The sequence below is a fragment of the Schistocerca cancellata genome, chromosome 4 (assembly GCF_023864275.1).
Source record: "Schistocerca cancellata isolate TAMUIC-IGC-003103 chromosome 4, iqSchCanc2.1, whole genome shotgun sequence".
In the NCBI taxonomy this organism is placed as follows: Eukaryota; Metazoa; Arthropoda; class Insecta; order Orthoptera; family Acrididae; genus Schistocerca; species Schistocerca cancellata.
In genome coordinates this window covers 696,862,770-696,880,719 of record NC_064629.1, presented here as the reverse complement: position 1 = coordinate 696,880,719, position 17,950 = coordinate 696,862,770, and the positions used below count along the sequence as shown (strand labels likewise).

Genomic DNA, 17,950 nt, shown 5'->3' with positions numbered 1-17,950 from the left:
ATTAAGGCACTTATCGTAGTGATGGACGAGCTTGGAAATTCCTTCGTCGTAAAATTGGGCCGCCTGCGCCTTCAACCACGTGGTTACCTCTTTTGGGACAGGAAAGGTGTGATTTTTGCATATTTCCTGGAAAGAGGCAATACAATAAACTCTCAAAGGTATTGCCAAATTCTGCACAACCTCAGAAGAGCAATACAAAACAAGCGCAGGGGAAAGTTGGGCTCAAAGATCTTGCTGATTCATGACAACGCCCGTGCCCACATGGCAAATGCCACTCGTGAAGTTCTCGAATCTTTTAAGTGGGAGTTGTTTCCTCATCCGCCGTACAGTCCTGACCTGGCACCGAGCGACTTCCACTTATTCCCAGCAATGAAGAAGTGGTTGGCTATCCAGCGTTTTGATACCAACGCACAGTTTCAAGAAGAGGTAACCACGTGGTTGAAGACGCAGGCAGCCGAATTTTATGACGAAGGAATTTCCAAGCTCGTCCATCGCTACGATAAGTGCCTTAATTTAAATGGCAACTATGTAGAAAAGTAGTATTAAAGTGTGGCTTTCATCTGTATATAATAAAAAAATTTCCAATACTTTATTTATTTTTAATTCCAAAGCGTACTGTACTTTATGGATAGCCCTCGTATATCAAAAAGATAGATTAGATGCTACAGGAGGGGGTGTGTTCATTGCAATTGACTAAAACATTGTCTCAGTGTGGCATTGAAGTTCCGTGGTCGTCTATAACAAGGCTAGGTGAAATCAAGTTAATTTTTGGATGTTTTTACAGGCCATCCAATTCCACTGTGATGGTTTTAGAGTCAATGGCAGAAAGTCTATGATCAGTAGTGAGGAAATACATACAATTAACACTAGTTGGAGGCAACTTTAACCTACCAAGCGTAGACTGGGATGTCTATGGATTCATTACAAGGGAGTACAGTCAGTCAGTCTTGTAAAGCCTTTTGGACGTGTTTCCTTAAAACTGTCTTGAGCAGTTTTTTCAACAACCAACAAACAATGGAATTATTTTAGACCTTGTTGCTACACACAGGTCTAGGTGAAATAAAGTTTATTGTTGGATGTTTTTACTGGCCACCCGATTCCGCTGTGATGGTTTTAGAGCCAATAACTACGGTCAGTAGTGAGGATATACACATATCATGTAATATTAGTTGGAGGTGACTTTAACCTACCAAGTCTATGGATTGATTACAGGGGGTACAGACAGACAGGCCTGTGAAGTTCTTTTGAACATGTTTTCTGAAAACATATCTTGAGCAGCTTTTTCAAGAGCCCACATGCAATGGAAATATTTTTGGATCTCGTAGCTACAAACAGGCCTATCCTAATTGACAGTACAGAGGCAGGGAATAGTGAAAACGTCATTATGGAGACTTGGGTTACTAAAGTTAATAGCTCCATAAAGAAGACTTGCTAGAAAGAGCAGATAGTTGTTAGCATCCTACTTAGACAATGAATTGACATAATTTTGTTCCAGTACGATGGACATAGAGAAATTATGGGTGAAGTTTAAACGGATCGAAAAGCATACTCTGAAGAAGTATGTGCTGAGTAAGTGGACGAAAAAGACTGACCACAGTTTAACAATGAAATTCAAAAAATGCTGAGGAAGCAAATGCTGTTGCACTCTCGGTTCGCAAGAAAATGCACAAATGACAAGAGGCAAAAGTTGAAAGAAATTAATGCGCCTATAAAAAGATTTATGCGTGAAGCTTACAGCAACTACACCATCACACCTTAGCAATAGATCCTGCGAGAACTCAAGAAAACTCTGGCCCAATGTAAAATTGCTAAATGGATCTAAGGCTTCTATAGAGTCACTCGTTGGCCAGTTTGGTGTGATGGTAGATGATAGTAGAAGTAAAGCCAAATTTTGAATTTCTCATTTAAGAAATTGTTCACATACGAAAATCGTACAACCATACCATTGTTTGACGAACATACAGAGTCCCATATGGAGGACAAAGAAACCAGCATCACTCGTGTATAGAAACACATGAGAATTGAAAGCAAATAAGTCGCTAGGGCTTGATGGGATCCCAATTTTGGTGTTACAAAGAGTACCCTAAAGCAATGGCCCCTTACCTAGCTTCCATTTATCGTGAATCTCTCACCCAGCGCTAAGTCCCAAGCGACTGATAAGAAGTGCAAGTGACTTCTGTATACAAGAAGGGTAAAAGAACAGACCTGCAAAATTATCATTATCCCTAACTTTGGTTTGCTGCAGACTCCCTGAACATATTCTCAGTTTGAATATAGGGAAAAGTTTCTGTCCACAGATCAGCACGGTTTTAAAAAGCATCACTCATACGAAATTCAGCTTGCCCTTTTCTCACATGAGATCCAGTGAACCACAGGCAGACCTCATATTCCTAGATTTCTGGAAAGCATTTGACACGGTGCCACAATGCCGACAGTTACCAACAGTACAAGCATATGGAATACGTTCCCAGGTATGTGAGTGGATCAACGACTTCTTGAGTAACAGAACCCAGTATGTTATCCTCAATGGTGAGTGTTCGTCAGAGATGGGTATAGTCAGAAGTGCCCTGGGAAGTGTTATTTTCTATATACATAAATGATCCTATGGACAGGGTAAGCAGCAGTTTGTGGCTGTTTGCTGATAATGCTGTGGTGTATGGGAAGGTGGTGTCATTGAGAGACAATAGCAGGATACAAGATGACTTAGACAAAATTTGTAGCTGGTGTGATGAATGGTAGGTAGCTCTAAATGTAGAAGAATGAAAATTAATGCAGATTAGTATGAAAAACAAACGCATAACGTTCAAATACAGTATTAGTAGCGTGCTGCTCGACACAGTCATGTACATTAAATATCTATGTGTAACGTTGCAAAGCAGTATGAAATGGAATGAACATGTAAGGACTGCATTAGGGAAGGCAAATGGTCGACTTCGGTTTATCGGGAGAATTTCACGATAGTGTGGTTCACCTGTAAAGAAGACAGCATACACAGCACTAGTGTGACCCATTCTTTAGCACTATTTTGAGTGTTTGGGGTCCAGGGCAGGTCAGATTAAAGGAAGTCATCAAAGCAACTCTCAGAGATGGGTTGCTAGATTTGTTACCAGGATGTTAGAACAACATGCATGTGTTAACAGAGATCCTTCAGGAACTGAAACGGAAATCCTTGGAGGGAAGTAGACATTCTTTTCAAGGAACGCTACTGAAAAAATTTAGAAAACTGGCATTTGAGGCTGACAGGAGAGCAATTCTATTGCCACAAACGTACATTTCACCTAAAGACCATGAAGATCAGATTAGAATGATTGGGGCTCATATGAAGGCATACAGACAGTCATTTTGCTCTCGCTCTATTTGCGAGTGAAGCAGAAAAAGAAAATAACTAGAAGTGGTACAGGGTACCCTCTGTGACGCACCTTAAGGTGGTTTGCGGAGTATATATGTAGGTGTAGATGATATAGATACAGAACTCTTCTCATTAAGGGAATATGGTAATTACGGAACATCTAATGCCTGATGTATGTATAGATAACTTTAAGAGTCAAACTGTAATATACTTGAAAATCATTTGAAGCCTGCAATCAGATCGAAATGTCACAGTTTGCAGCGTATTTGTGTACTGTTGTTACAGCAACAACACAGGGCCATTCACATTCTAATTAACAATGCAAGCAACTAGTGGTCTCTTGTTTCAAATGTCTACTACATTCTGTACATTAACCTGATCAAGCTTCAAGTAGCAAGTGTAGGTGTGATACCTCAAAGGAAGAAATAGGTGTCACACATTTGATGATGATGTGTAAGAGCTAGTACATATGAGCTTATGGAATGCCTGAAGCTTCCTTTTCCCACATCATGCGGACAACCAACACAACGAAAAAAAACTGGCACATTTGCACTGATTTCAATGCATACTATCTCAAAAAGCATGCATGTTCCATAAATAATAAAAATGATTACATTAATTTCTACATTGCCTCCGCAGCCGAATGATTAAGGCTGCCGCCTTCAGTGCTTAAGGGTCTGCGTTCAATTCCTGGTACCACCTGAGATTTCAATTCTATCTCTCTCTCTCTCTCTCTCTCTCTCTCTCTCTCTCTCTCTTTTTCCCCTCCAGAGGCAGAGACATCTGGAATGGGGTCCACTCATGAGGATGAGGAGGAGGAGGAGAAGATGAGTGTTTAACGTCCCGTCGACAATGAGGTCATTAGACATGGAGCACAAGTTCGGATTAGGGAAGGATGGGGAAGGAGAGCAGCTGTGCCATTTTGAAGGAATCATCCCAGCATTTTCCTCAACCAATTTAGGAAAATCACACTGCCCGGACACAGATTTGTACTGTCATCCTCACGAATTCAAATCCAGTGTTCAGTGTGCTAACCACTGCGCTACCCTACTCAGTGGGTCCACTCCGCAGCATAAAGACAAACGAGGAGCTGCTTGGATAAAGTAACGGCATCATCAGGATTCAGCTACTGGCAATAACAGCTGGGAGAATTGGCAACAGTGTGGTCACATGTCCAGCAATTATATATTGTTCCTCCTCCTAATATGGAGCAGCAGTCAGAACAGACTCTAGGACTAATCCCTTTGTGGCGTTCACATTTATTAATCACCAACTCTGATTCTTATGAAGCAAGTGGTGTACAGCTGCTTACAACTCAATAGTCCAGCATGCATCTTCATGTTTTCCTTGCACATTTACTAACACGCAAGATTTTTGGTAAGCAGCCATAGGAACTCATTTCTTACAATAATACTTCAGAATGCCTTTCAGCCATCTTCAGCGTAAGCCAACAAGTCAGCTCACTCAGAAGTTGGCCAGAAGACTTAAAGGCAAAATATCAGTGAAAGAAATGTAATTACTGTAGCAGCAGGGTCAAAATCTAATGGATCAATCATCCAGTACTATTCCTTGCTTCTTCTAGTTGTCTCATAAAATAGTTTATGATATAACCTACATCTTTGGAGCATAATTTTCTGCCAAGGCAGAATTTTCCTGCTCTGTTGGGAAAAGCTCCCTGGCTACAATTATTTTCATTATTTGGATCTCAATGAGATGACCTTGGGTACCTGAACTATGTCGTCATATTTTAACCACATTTGCCAAATGTACAAGGGTTGTTCAATAAGTAATGCCCCACATTTTCTTTCTTTTCTCAGAACATATTAATTGTTAAGAGTCAGAATTTGGTGACAATCACGTTGTCTCCATCACGTTCTATGGCCGTACGCCAACTTTGGGGAGGAGCGCGTATCCCCTGCTGGTAAAAGCTCTTGTCCTATAAGCGTAGCCATGTTTTCACTACATGACTTCTTCAAAGTACGATCCTTGTAAAGAATATTTACGCGGCCCAAAGAGATGGTAGTCTGGACTGTAGTGCGGATGGGGCAATGAGGTCCAACCCAATTTGGCGATGTGTTCCCAGGTTCTCAGACTTGTGTGTGGCCGTGCATTATTGTGTTGGAGCAAGATTTTGGCTGGATTCTTGTTGAATCGAACATGTCAGAAACTGTTCTTGACTTTATTCAGTCTTCACATACGCCTCTGAATTCATGGTTGAACCTCTTGGCATCACATCCACGAGAATGACGCCATCACAATCCCAGAAGACTGTCGCCATGACTTTTCCTGTAGAGGCTGTTGTCTTGAATTTCTTCTTTTGTGGTGAATGAGGATGATGCCACTCCATGGGCTGTCTTTCTGTTTCTGACACAAAGTGGTGCATCCAGCTTTCGTCCCCTGTAATGATCCATGGCAGAAAGGCTTCTCCATTGGTCTCAAAACGCTCCAACAATTGAAATTAAATGACTGTTCTTTGAATTTTGTGGTCTACTGTTAGCATTCATGGAACCCATTGCGAGCATCTCTTTGAATATCCAAGGGTCTCGATCATTGCAGACGCACTTCCAATCTTGACCGACAAATGTAGAGCCAACTGTCGAGTTGTGATGCACCTGTCAGCACGAATGATGACATCCAGACATGCTGAATCATCTGCATGATTCAGCATGTGTGGAGCAGTGGCTGTTACAGGACGCCCAGAGTGTGGCTTATCATGGAGCTCTGTTTCTGCATTTCCTAACGCTGTAACTTTCTTTACCCATTGTCTAACTGTACTCCTTTCAACTGCACCACCACCATACACTGCACACATACGTTTATGGATGTTCATCACAGTTTCTTTTTCTGCACACAAGAATTCAATAACAGCACACAGCTTATAATGTGAGTCGTATGTAGATGGCATTTTGACACTGTACTATGGCTCTGCCATCTGCCAGAATGGTTTGAAACTTCACCAGCAGATAGAACAAACATCAGATGTGGAGCACCAACAAGGATATTTGTCTATGTACTGTATTTACTCGAATCTAAGCTGCACTTTTTTTCCGGTTTTTCTAATTTAAAAAACCGCCTGCAACTTAGAATCGAGCACAAATTAAGCAAAAGTTCTGAAAAAGGTTGGTAGGTGCCACCACAACAAACTTCTGCTGTCGAATATATTTAGCACTACACAGGCATGTTTTGCACGCACAAAGATAAATACTGGTGCCAAAACCTTTGCCTCTGCCTCAGTAAATAAATTTAAAAAAGGTATAAGATGAGCTTTTTTTCTCCGCCCCGAGTTTTGACCACTGCATTTTCGTACATTATCCAATCAAGTAAATAGAAATTCCATATTATTCATCTTCGAATGCTCCGCACCCGGTAGCTGAGTGGTCAGCGTGACAGAATGTGAATCCTAAGGGCCCGGGTTAGATTCCTGGCTGGGTCGGAGATTTTCTCCGCTCAGGGACTGGGTGTTGTGTTGTCCTTATCATCATCATCATCATCATCATCATCTCATCCACATCGACGCGCAAGTCGCCAAAGTGGCGTCCAATCGAAAGACTTGCACCAGGCGAACTGTCTACCTGGCGGGAGGCCCAAGTCACATGACTTTTTTTTTCTTTTATCTTCGAATGTAGCAGCCTTTCAAATATTTCTTTTGCAGAAGAAAGTTCTAATCGTGCTGCAGGTCTGTGACTGATGAGAGCAACATCAGGTGATGCCAGCAGGAAAGCATTTAGTGGGCCAATGTGTGGCCAATATAATGCACTAGAAGTGATTTTAAATGAATTTGAGGAACAGTGTCAGAAATTCCTGCCTGTGAATGCCGAAATTTTAAAAATTAAGGCACATGAAATTGCTAGAGAGCAAAAAATTGAAAATTTTAAGGCTAGTCACAGCTGGATTGATCTGTTTATGAAGCGCTGGGGTTTTTCACTTCGGAGGCGAACTTCAGTCGCACAGAAGCTGCCGAAAAATTATGAAAAAAAAACTTTTGGAATATCAGCACTTCATAATTAGGTGGCACACAGGAAAGCAATACCTTCTTGGCCAGATAGGAATTTTGACATGCCGTCAAATTATACGTTTGACACCAAAGGAAAGAAAGACGTAAGTGTTCTTACATCAAGGGGTGAAAAAAACAGCAGACGTCCGTCATGCTAGCTTGCACAGCAGATGGACTTAAATTACCCCCATTCACAGTTTTCAAGCAAAAGACTTTCCGAAATCAGAAGTGTTTCCAAAAACTGTAATTGTATGAGCAAATGAAACTGGGTGGTTTTCAGAGGACGTGGTACTGGAATGGATTAGGCATGTGTGGAATCATCTTCCTGGCGCAATGCTTGGTCTACGCAGTCTGTTGACATTAGATGCGTACGCAGGCCATACAACACCTGCAGTAAAACGAAAATTAGAGGAAAGCAAAATGGACTTGGCAGTAATTCCAGGCATGATGACGTCAATTCTGGAACAACTTGACCCCTGTTTGAATAAACCATTTAAGGACAAGCTTAAATGCATGTACACAGACTGGCTTTTGAAAAGCGATAGACGACTGACACCAACAGGACGTGTAAAACGCGCAAGTTTGTCTCAAGTGTGCCAATGGATTTATGATGCATGGAAGTGTATACCAAATCAGACTGTGCAACAAGCATTTAAAAAATGTTCGATATCCAATGCACTAGATGGTATAGAGGACGATGCTCTGTATGAAGAAATGAGCAACAAAGAATTGAGAGTGTGTGCTTCAGAGTCATGACTGTTATTTTAAACATTTTGTATAAGATGTATTACAATCATAATAAAATTTTGTTTTAAATTTCAGCATTTAATTTCTAAGTTATTTTCATTCTTATTTTATAAGTGTTGCTACTCTGCATTGCACAGGATAGAAAAACATGGAGAGCTGCATCAAACCAGTCTGTGGACTGAAGACAACAATAACACACACTGCATTTGAAGTCACCACTGAAAACGTACTACGGAAATCCGACTGGCAAGACTGTTTGGGATGTATGTAAATATGGTCAACTCTATGTTCTGAATTTTTTCCTACCTGTGACAAGAGATGGTTGATAATAGGAACTTTTATGAATCGTGAATCACATGCAGTATTCTCTTCACAATAAGAATAATATGAATGTAAACATTATGCCTTGTATTCTTTCGTGTTTGCTGCTATCTCATTTAAATCCTGTCTGTCTAATAAACTACGAAACTAGAGTGAGACAACAGCAAACGCGGAAGGGTATACATATCATGTCATGTTTATATTCGTATTATTCTTATGCTGAACAGTAATACAGTCAGAAATGAAGCACGGCAACTTACTAGATTTTTAAATCTAAGTTGACTCTAATTTCTGTGCAGAATATAATGTAATAAAGAGGCGTCTGCAAAGATTTTCAAACAGAGAAAAATTTTCCCTAAACTCTCGTTCAGAACATCGTCTATCATACGCAGTCTATTATTTGGTACTTGTTGATCATTATCAAAGAAAGCACCAGTAACATATAGCATTCTCTTGCCATTGTTTCACTAATGAGACAATTACTCTCTTTTTTTTAATTGTAAGTGGCGGTAGTGCGCACAGAAGCAAGCCATCCTGCGAGCGGTGACAGGTCGTAAACACTCATTATCTGAATGCGACAAACAATGCATGACACAGTACAATAACACATTTTCAGCTTAGAGTGACATAAACACCTATAACAAAGAGAACGGCACTTATCAGATCAAAGCAAAATAAGCAATCAATTCAAACCAGACGAAGCACATGAAAGAGGAGGGTACCCATATAAATACGGACAGAGAGCCTAACGCATAGCAATGGCTACCTGGTAAAGCTTAACTGCAAAGCTTACAACTCGAATCAAACTACTGTAGCTGTATCTTCATCCATTCGACCTAAATTGTGTCTCATGTTACAATGGACCAGCTTTGTTTCGATTTGGAGGTGCGGTCTAAAACTTTTCTCTCCCCTTGCATTTTGAGTCTCAAATTTCGGGTGTGACTTAGATTCGGGAATTTTTTTTTTCCTTGATTTCCAGTCTCATTTTTCAGGTGCAGCTTCGATTCAAGTAAATACGGTATATTAAAGGATTAAAAAGGGGGGGTGGAGGAGGGGAGGCATTACTTACTGAATGCCCATCATACATTTTCTTTCAAAAAAGTATGGATTTGTACTCTTTTAGGGTTTTACTACAAGTATTGTTACTTCTCATAATTACATGTGTACTTGTAAAGAAACTAAGGGCACTTACTATATTTAAAGTATGAAACTTTTTAAAATATTTCCACTTACTCCCTCAGTGCGGACTGAAAACAGATTAACACTTCTTCTCGGATTTTAGCATTTTTGTGAGCAAATGCTGATGTCAACTTCTCAAACAAGTAATATGGAGATGAAATTTCCCTCTCCAAAAGTTTCAGAAGGAAAAGCTGAGCTTTCTCTCTCACAACTTCTTTGTTGTCTCCTGAAATACAAACATACTAGATATTATTATTAATTCCTTACATATCTACTAATCTGAAACTAATGCCATGACCATTTTTTCTAGCTCTGATACTTTTTCAATACACATATTCTTACCAAAAATTAATTATGATAACTGTTACAATTATATTGGAATAATTATTGTGAAGTCACTTGGACTTACAACGTCCACACCACATACACTTTTCTATATATATCGTAAGCTCAAAAGTCATTCCCAACCACACACAATTAAAAACTTGTATTAGCACTCTAAGCGCCAAGCCCGTAAAATTTACGGGCCTGGAATCGCGCGAAAATCACCAAGCCCGTAAAATTTACGGGCCGCTACATTTAATTTCATTCAAAACACTGCAACGTTATTTCTACGGGTTTGGCCAGCGCTATACGTTTTTCAGATGTTTATTAACAAAATGCGTCCATAGATGTCACGGCAGCGCTGTAATTCATGTTAAAACTTATCTTTGCGTTCTCAGTCTGTATATCATTCAGTTGTTTGTCATCATGTTTCGGCGCGGTTTATCAGACGCAGAAATTGCGGATTTGATCAATCATAGCGACACTCTGGATAATGTAGAGAGTGATTCAGACGATTCTGAATGCAATGGTGTGTTTGAAGGTACGTATTTCCGAATTTTCCACGTAATTGTGCAGTACGCACATATCTGTTGAACATGTGTAAACGATGTATGTAGTTACACATAATGTGATATTCTTTTTAGAAGACGAGATTGATGACAGTTTGTCTTCAGATGAAGACGAGAATGATGTTGAAGGTGTTGCTTCAAATCCAGCAGCTGTGCCGTATCCGAAAGACAGTGAGTGGACTGCAGTTGACACCTACCGACCTCTGCCTGTCAACACGACACCCAGGCAGATACTAGTGGATATTGATGAGTCGAGTTCTGTACTGGATTGCAGTAAAGTGTTCCTTACTGACAGTGACGTAAATGAACTCAAGAGACAGACAAATTTGTATGCATCACAGACAATACAGAAGAAAAGAAGAGGAAATAATCTGAAGCCCCATTCAGTTTTGAGTTCGTGGAAGCCAGTGACTATAAGTGAGATGAGGCGTTTCTTGGGTATTATTTTCCACATGTGTGTTTCGAAAAAGCCCAAAATTGCGGACCATTGGAGCACTAATCCTGTTCTTAGTTGTAACTTTTGTCCCCATGTCATGAGCCGTTTGCGTTTCACTCAGATACTGTCATGCTTGCATCTTGTTGACATTTCAAATCAGAAAAAACCAGGCGAAGATGGATTTCATCCACTTTACAAAGTTTTGCCATATTATAATAATTTGAAGGAGCGATGTATCCAGGCATATCGTCCCTCAGAAAAAGTGACAATTGATGAAGGAATTTGCCCATTTCGAGGTCGTGTGAGTTTCCGTGTTTACATGCAAAATAAGCCTCATAAGTATGGACTGAAAGTATATGCTGTTGCTGAAGCCAGTAGTGGCTATGTTGTAAATTTTGAAGTTTATGCTGGTAAGCATATTGTTGACAATTCTTCGTCTGCGGTTATTTTGCGATTGTTGTCTGACAGCAGCTTGCTGAACAAAGGCCACACTGTGTATTTAGATCGATTTTATTCCAGTCCAGAGCTATTTCAGCAACTGGCAGAGAAAGGCACTGGAGCTGTTGGTACTGTGAACAAATCCAGGAAAGGATTGCCTAAAGATTTAGTATCTGCTAAGCTGAAAAAGGGCGAAATGTCTTTTCGGCGTAAAGATAATGTATTGGCAATGAAGTGGAAAGATAAGAGAGATGTGTATACATTGTCTACAAGGCATCAAGCAACATTTGGTACGCATACTAAGAGAAATGGGTCTGTAGTATTGAAACCACTTCAGGTACTTGATTACAACCTCAATAAAATTGGAGTGGATATTGGAGACCAACGCCTGCAGTACAATCCGTTCCAGCACAGAACTGTGAAATGGTGGCGAAAATTATATTTCCATTTGCTGCTTATGGGAGTATCAAATGCATTTTGGCTGTACAATGCAGTGCACAGGAAGAAAATTACAATAACAGACTTTATAACAGTGCTTGCAGTTCAGCTTGTTGAAGACGACACACTTGAATTCATTCCAAGAAATGAAGGAACTGTAGGTCGGCTAACAAAGAGACATTTTTTGCAGCACATACCTGCAACTACTAAGAAGTATGCTGCTCGTGTGTGTCACGTGTGCAGTTCCAGGAGCAAGAAACAGAGTGGCAAGGCTTCTCGCAAAGAGACACGATACGAATGTGAACAGTGTGGCGTTGCACTCTGCCTGGAACCTTGCTTTAAAATTTTCCACACTAAAAAACAATATGATTCTGTGTGAAATTTATATGTAATACTGTATACTATCAGAAACATGTAATGTAGTGCCACAATTTTGGTTAAAAATAAATCACAATTGTATTCCCTTATTCGTATGACTTTTTCTAAATTCTTAAAACATCTAAGTGATTTCTATAACTGTACCTTAAAGCTGTGCATTGTAAAGTAGTTTCTTTCACTCAGAATTAAAGTAGAAATGTGCAGCTTCAAGATGGTACCAAATTTGCCACAATCCAAACAGTAGATTTGATGCAGTAATTTTTTTAATATTGGTAAAATTGCCCGGTTTCTAGGGACGGGTGCATAAAATAGGCCTGGTACAGAGAGTGTTAAAGCATTGACATCTCAAATGCTAGATAGGTCATTATTTCACAGCATACTACATTTTTTGGTAAACTCTACCTACTATAGCTGCATAACACTTAATGTAAGCTGCAGCTTGTAGGCTTTTTGCAGAGCCGGCCAAAATATATAAAATATGTCTCTCAATAATAGATTAAATAATTTAAATTCTCAGGAAACATTTCAAATATTTTCCACACAAATTTACTTAATGACAGACAACACTTTTGGAACTGTTGGATATAAAGTGATGTTTTTCAAACTGGTAATAGCTAATCTTAAGACTGTCCCTTCAAATGCCTGTTAGCCCCATGTATTAGAGGTTTAGGGTCTTTGCTTCTGTGGATTACAGTTCTTACAGAGGTACTGAATGTTCTGTCCAGTCAGCCAAAGGGTGACCTACCAACGTGGACACAATTTTCACATTCTGCTACTTACAAGTGAATCAACAAAGTGGTTGAACTTTTTCCATCAAATTTCTGTCTCTGTATACCTCTATTACACTTTGACATGTCAATGAATATTTAATATTAATGTTTTGGTGGTGGTGATCACAATTTTTTGTTTCTGGCATTGGCATTGGAAATTCTAACTGCCATAGGAAAGGCATGCTAAGTTTGTAAATACCTCACTAGAGTGCATAAGAATACAGTAACCTAAGTGGCGCCACTAGAGCAAGTTTCATGAGTGATTAAAAGTAATAAGCATACAAAACATGTTGCAAAGAATTTTCTTGATTACATCATTTACGGGATAAAGCTCTCTATTTCTTGCTTCAACATTGTTTGCCTACCCACAAGAAATCTAAAGCTTAATGCACAACACTGGACAAAGCACATATATTCCCTGTAGTAAGAGACATTAGCATGTTCTTTCCCTGCACGCATAATCTAAAACAGGTTATATAATATGGACTATTCATATCACCACACTGGTTGATCAACAGTATGAAATAACACAGAATCCTACATGTCATGGCATACATAGTTCATTTCTGGAAAAAGTGGACAAAACATGTTCTTTTCCTGTACTCTTACTTTTGATTGTCCACAGCATTCTACTGAATTGATTTGAAGAATGTTACACAAATATCTTTGACATGCTTTCAGACACCCATCTCTTAAATTAGAAGCATGACTTCCTTGTAGTTTTGTCTCTTCCTGAGGCACACCTCTAGAGCCTGATGGCTTCTCAAGATCAACTGTCCCCTCTTCCTCAACACCAAGGAACATGTTATTTGCTGGAGTACACAAATTTTGTCAAGGAACTTGAATGTCACATCTTGTATCATGGTCCTTTCCAAAATAAAATTAAGATGAAATGGATGCAGCCTTATCACTCTGTTCAGACAAATTGGATCTACTTTCCGCACCACTCACTTCTTGTACTGGTTCAGTGTTGTGGTCACTAGTAGTCATATGTGATCAATTTCACCTCGTCCTCCTCCTCAAGTCACTACATAATACAATTCTTATACTTTGTCGTCTCTGTCTTCTTGCATTTTGACATTTTACTCGTTATACACACACTGATCAGCCAGAACATTACGACTACCAACCTACTATCGATACAAACCGGTCAAGGTGACAGCAGCATCACCTGGTGAGGAATGACTGCTAGTCAGACACACACACGGTGCATGTAGTATCAGTGAGCATGCTGTCCATATGCAGAATGGGGAAGACGCGTGATCTACTCGAGTTTGCTGAAGAGCAGACTGAGATGGCCCAAAGCTTGGCATGAGCATTTCGGAAACTGCATAACTTGTCGGGTGTTCAATGAATGCTTTGGTGAGTGTCTCCAACATGTGGTGAAATAAAGGTGAAACCATGTCCAGACATTGTGGGGTTAGGTGGCCACCCCTCATTACAGATGTTGAGCCTTGTAGGCTGGGCAACTGGTAAACCAGGACAAACCACAAACTGTGGTGGAACTACCACCAGACTTTAATGCTGGGGCAGATTCCAAGTGTGTCTGAACACACAGTGCACCAAACACTATCAATGATTGGTCTCTGCAGCCAATGACCCATGCATATGCAAATGTTCATCCCACAACATAGGCAAGCGCTACTGAAATGGACACATGACCATTGGCAGAGGCAGAGCGTTGCATTGTCTGATGAATCCTGATACCTTCTCCTTCATGCTGTTGAGAGGGCATGAATCCGTCATCATCCACGGAAACAACTCCTTGACATCATCCACGGAAACAACTCCTTGACACCTGTACTGCCGAACTGAGACAAGCTGGCGGCTGCTCCATTACACTCTGGGGAACATTCAAGTGGGCATCCATGGGTCCAATGGAGCTCATGCACAGAATCATAATGGTCAAGGAGAATCGTACAATGGTTGTAGTCCACGTACATCCCTTCATGACGATCATGTTTCCAGATGGCACTGGCATTTTTCAACAAAATAATGTGCAAAATGACAAGTTCAGGAGTGTGATGGAGTGGTTTAAGGAACACAGTTGCAAGTTCCAATCAATATGCTGCCCCCCCCCCCCCCCCAACTTGCCAGACCTGAACCTGATTGAACACCTCTAGGATGTGTTGAATGTGGCGGCAGCACTCATCTGCCCCCCCCCCCCCCCAAATTTATGAGAATTAGCTGATTTTTGTGTGCAGATGTGATACCAAATCCCTCCAGCAACCTACCAACACCTCACTGCTTCTGTGTCATGATGTGTCGCCGCTGTTATCCGTATTCAGGGTGGACAAACCGGATGTTAGGTATGTAGTCATAATGTTCTGGCTGATCAGTGTACAGGAATGTAGATGACAAATGCCACCCAAGCACACTACTCCAAAGAGAAATTATTTCTTATAACTGTAGACAGGAACAGCAGTGTGCTAGTGCTGTCACAACAGGCATCAACAATAAATATTCAGCTTCTAAATGGTGCTGGTGCGAGTCCAAAAATTAACACGCAGTGTCACAAACTCACAAAAAATGTCACAAGGGGGGGAGGGGGGGGGGGGGGGAGACCTCTTAACCACATGGTTAATCTAGGGTTTACTAAAACATTCAATACTGCTTTGCCAATGCACAACCAAACTGTCACTTTTAAACCTAGCCCAGACCTCAGGTTACAATACATAAATTTTTTTTTTTTAATACCACATCTAAGATTTTGTATTCGCATTTGTTGGTTTCACCAACTCACAACCAAACTGTCATCTTATAATCTAATGTAGACTTTGGGCTGCTCTGCAGATCAATCTGTCATTGCAAAAACTAATAGACACAAACATGGAAAAAATTGCAATAAAAAGTAATGAGTGTTGTATGTATGTAACCTCTGAGCATGAGCTGCCTTTGTTTATTACTACTTTCACTGTTCAGTAATTGTAACCAATGTGCTTCTCATAACATTGCATGTGTTGGGTTCACTGAATCACAACTGAACTATCATCTTCCAACCTAACCTAAATCTCGGGTGATATTACAGATCAGTCTGTCATCACAATCTTCATCCCATAGTTGTAATTACAAATATACAATCTGTGAAGGAGGGAATTAAGAACGTTTCACCTCCAAACGTAACAGAAACTGCGGTAACAGAAACTGTGGTAACAGAAACTGTGGCCTATGTAATGTATTCAAAGAAATGGCAGTGAGCAATTGACTGTACTAGCAACACTTCGGAAGGTACAGGAAGAGAAATAATGTGTACATGAATACAGTAGCTCTCACAAAATATGTAAATAAGGCTGCCTCATTTTGGCTTCAAATATAATTCAAACCATTAGCTGTAAAACAATGTGCTGCACTATATTGTGCAGTGCAGTGATCTCTTATTGTTGCCAAGTGCAGTTAGTGCAAGCACTTTTAGCACTGTCTTTAAAAGTGATTTTATGCTTCACTCTCACATGAATGAAATTTTTGTCTGTCGCTCTCTCACTAGTATGACTGGACACAGTTTGAAATAAGAACTGTGCCTGTAAAAATGTGCTCTTTTGTAATATTGAGATATACAGCTATTGTCTGATGTGGTATTACTCCGAAAAAGCATTTGTAGGACACTCTCTTGTCCTGTTCGTATAGTATAATGTGCAGCATGCTAGCTTCTAAGGCAGGGAGTTGAGCCACACCCAGATTGAATCTGCCTGAGTGTCGTTTTTAGGTGGTTTCCCATGCTTATTTAGGCAAATGCAGGCATAGTTCCCAAATTCTGCCTTAGTGAACACGAGACACAAACAGTTAAAACACGATAATACAAAAAGCAAAGTCTACAGAATTCAAATACAAATGGCGCACATGAACTCCATGTCTTAGTTTAAACTGACAAGAGGGGCGACAGGAAGTGCATTGGCAATGAGGTTACATAATAAAATACAATTGGTGAAATTCTGCACAAGTGTACCCTTGGCCCACTCTTCATACCTCTAAACACCCATCTCCCCATCTTTTAGTTGTTCCTGCTGAACTTTCTCTTACCAAATTGTGACTCATCAATTTCCTCTACAATACCATATCAAAATATATATTGGTCTGCTAGAGACCAACTGCAGCATAAATTTCTCAGCAGAAGTACCTACACTCAACACTGTTTTGTTTCAGTACAACTACCTAACTACATATGATGCCATTTCTGAGCACACGCCTCCCCCCACATACACAACCACTGAGCAGCAAACAGCTCAGAAGGCTCGATTTAAGAGAACTGATATCTATAACACACTGAAGAACTGGAAACTACACAAAGAACTACCACCACACCACAAACAATTTGCAAATAATATCCAATAGTTCCAATTTTGGAGCTCAAAATGCAGCATCCCTTTCACACCTACAACACTAAGTAATATTTATACTGAACCAAATTTAAAATCTGATGACTTACCTAGTCTGTCAACCACAGGAGATATTACCATATGCAAATACGGTTTGAAATCTGTACCCATTCGATCAGCAAAGTTAGTCAAAACATCAATTGAGTTCTGTGACACCTGTAAAATATAAAATGAAAATTAATTGGAGGAACAAAAGGTAACCACATAGCTGAAGTGTTGATAGGCACATAAACAAGGGTGAAAATGCTGTTGACCACACGATGTAAAATCTTATAAAGTGCATACCGTCATTGCGCAGGCTTGCCAAGTGTGATAATTCTTGGTAGTCTCCTTGGGATACAAAAATCAACACGACTCAATATTTCAGGAAGCCATCTGTCTGCTGTGTTCAGGAGGGATGTGCTGCCTTTTAACTAAATGTATTGTATTTATCACTTTCATCTCATTGGCCAAATTATTATACAATTTAATCCCTGATAAAAAATGCTGTTTTCAGTTTCTTGGTAAACAAATCAAACAATGGAAAATCCAAGATGAAATGTACAATTCCCTGAGACTGAAGTTTTGTGTGTGTGTGTGTGTGTGTGTGTGTGTGTGTGTGTGTGTGTGTGTGTGTGTGTGTGTGTGTGTGTGT

General features: G+C 40.1%; 1 protein-coding gene across 19 annotated transcripts in view; it reads right to left on the bottom strand.

Annotated features, from left to right (window-relative positions):
- LOC126183635 (CLIP-associating protein 1-B-like) overlaps positions 1-17,950 on the bottom strand; it is a 764,859-nt gene that overhangs the window by 735,967 nt on the left and 10,942 nt on the right. For all 19 annotated transcript variants that reach the window (XM_049925777.1, XM_049925772.1, XM_049925761.1 and 16 more), the window contains exons 4-5: positions 17,367-17,472; positions 9,645-9,816 (exon numbers count right to left, since the gene is read on the bottom strand). In XM_049925777.1, the coding sequence (XP_049781734.1) occupies positions 9,645-9,816; positions 17,367-17,472 (278 nt within the window). The remainder of the gene's footprint in view (positions 1-9,644; positions 9,817-17,366; positions 17,473-17,950) is intronic.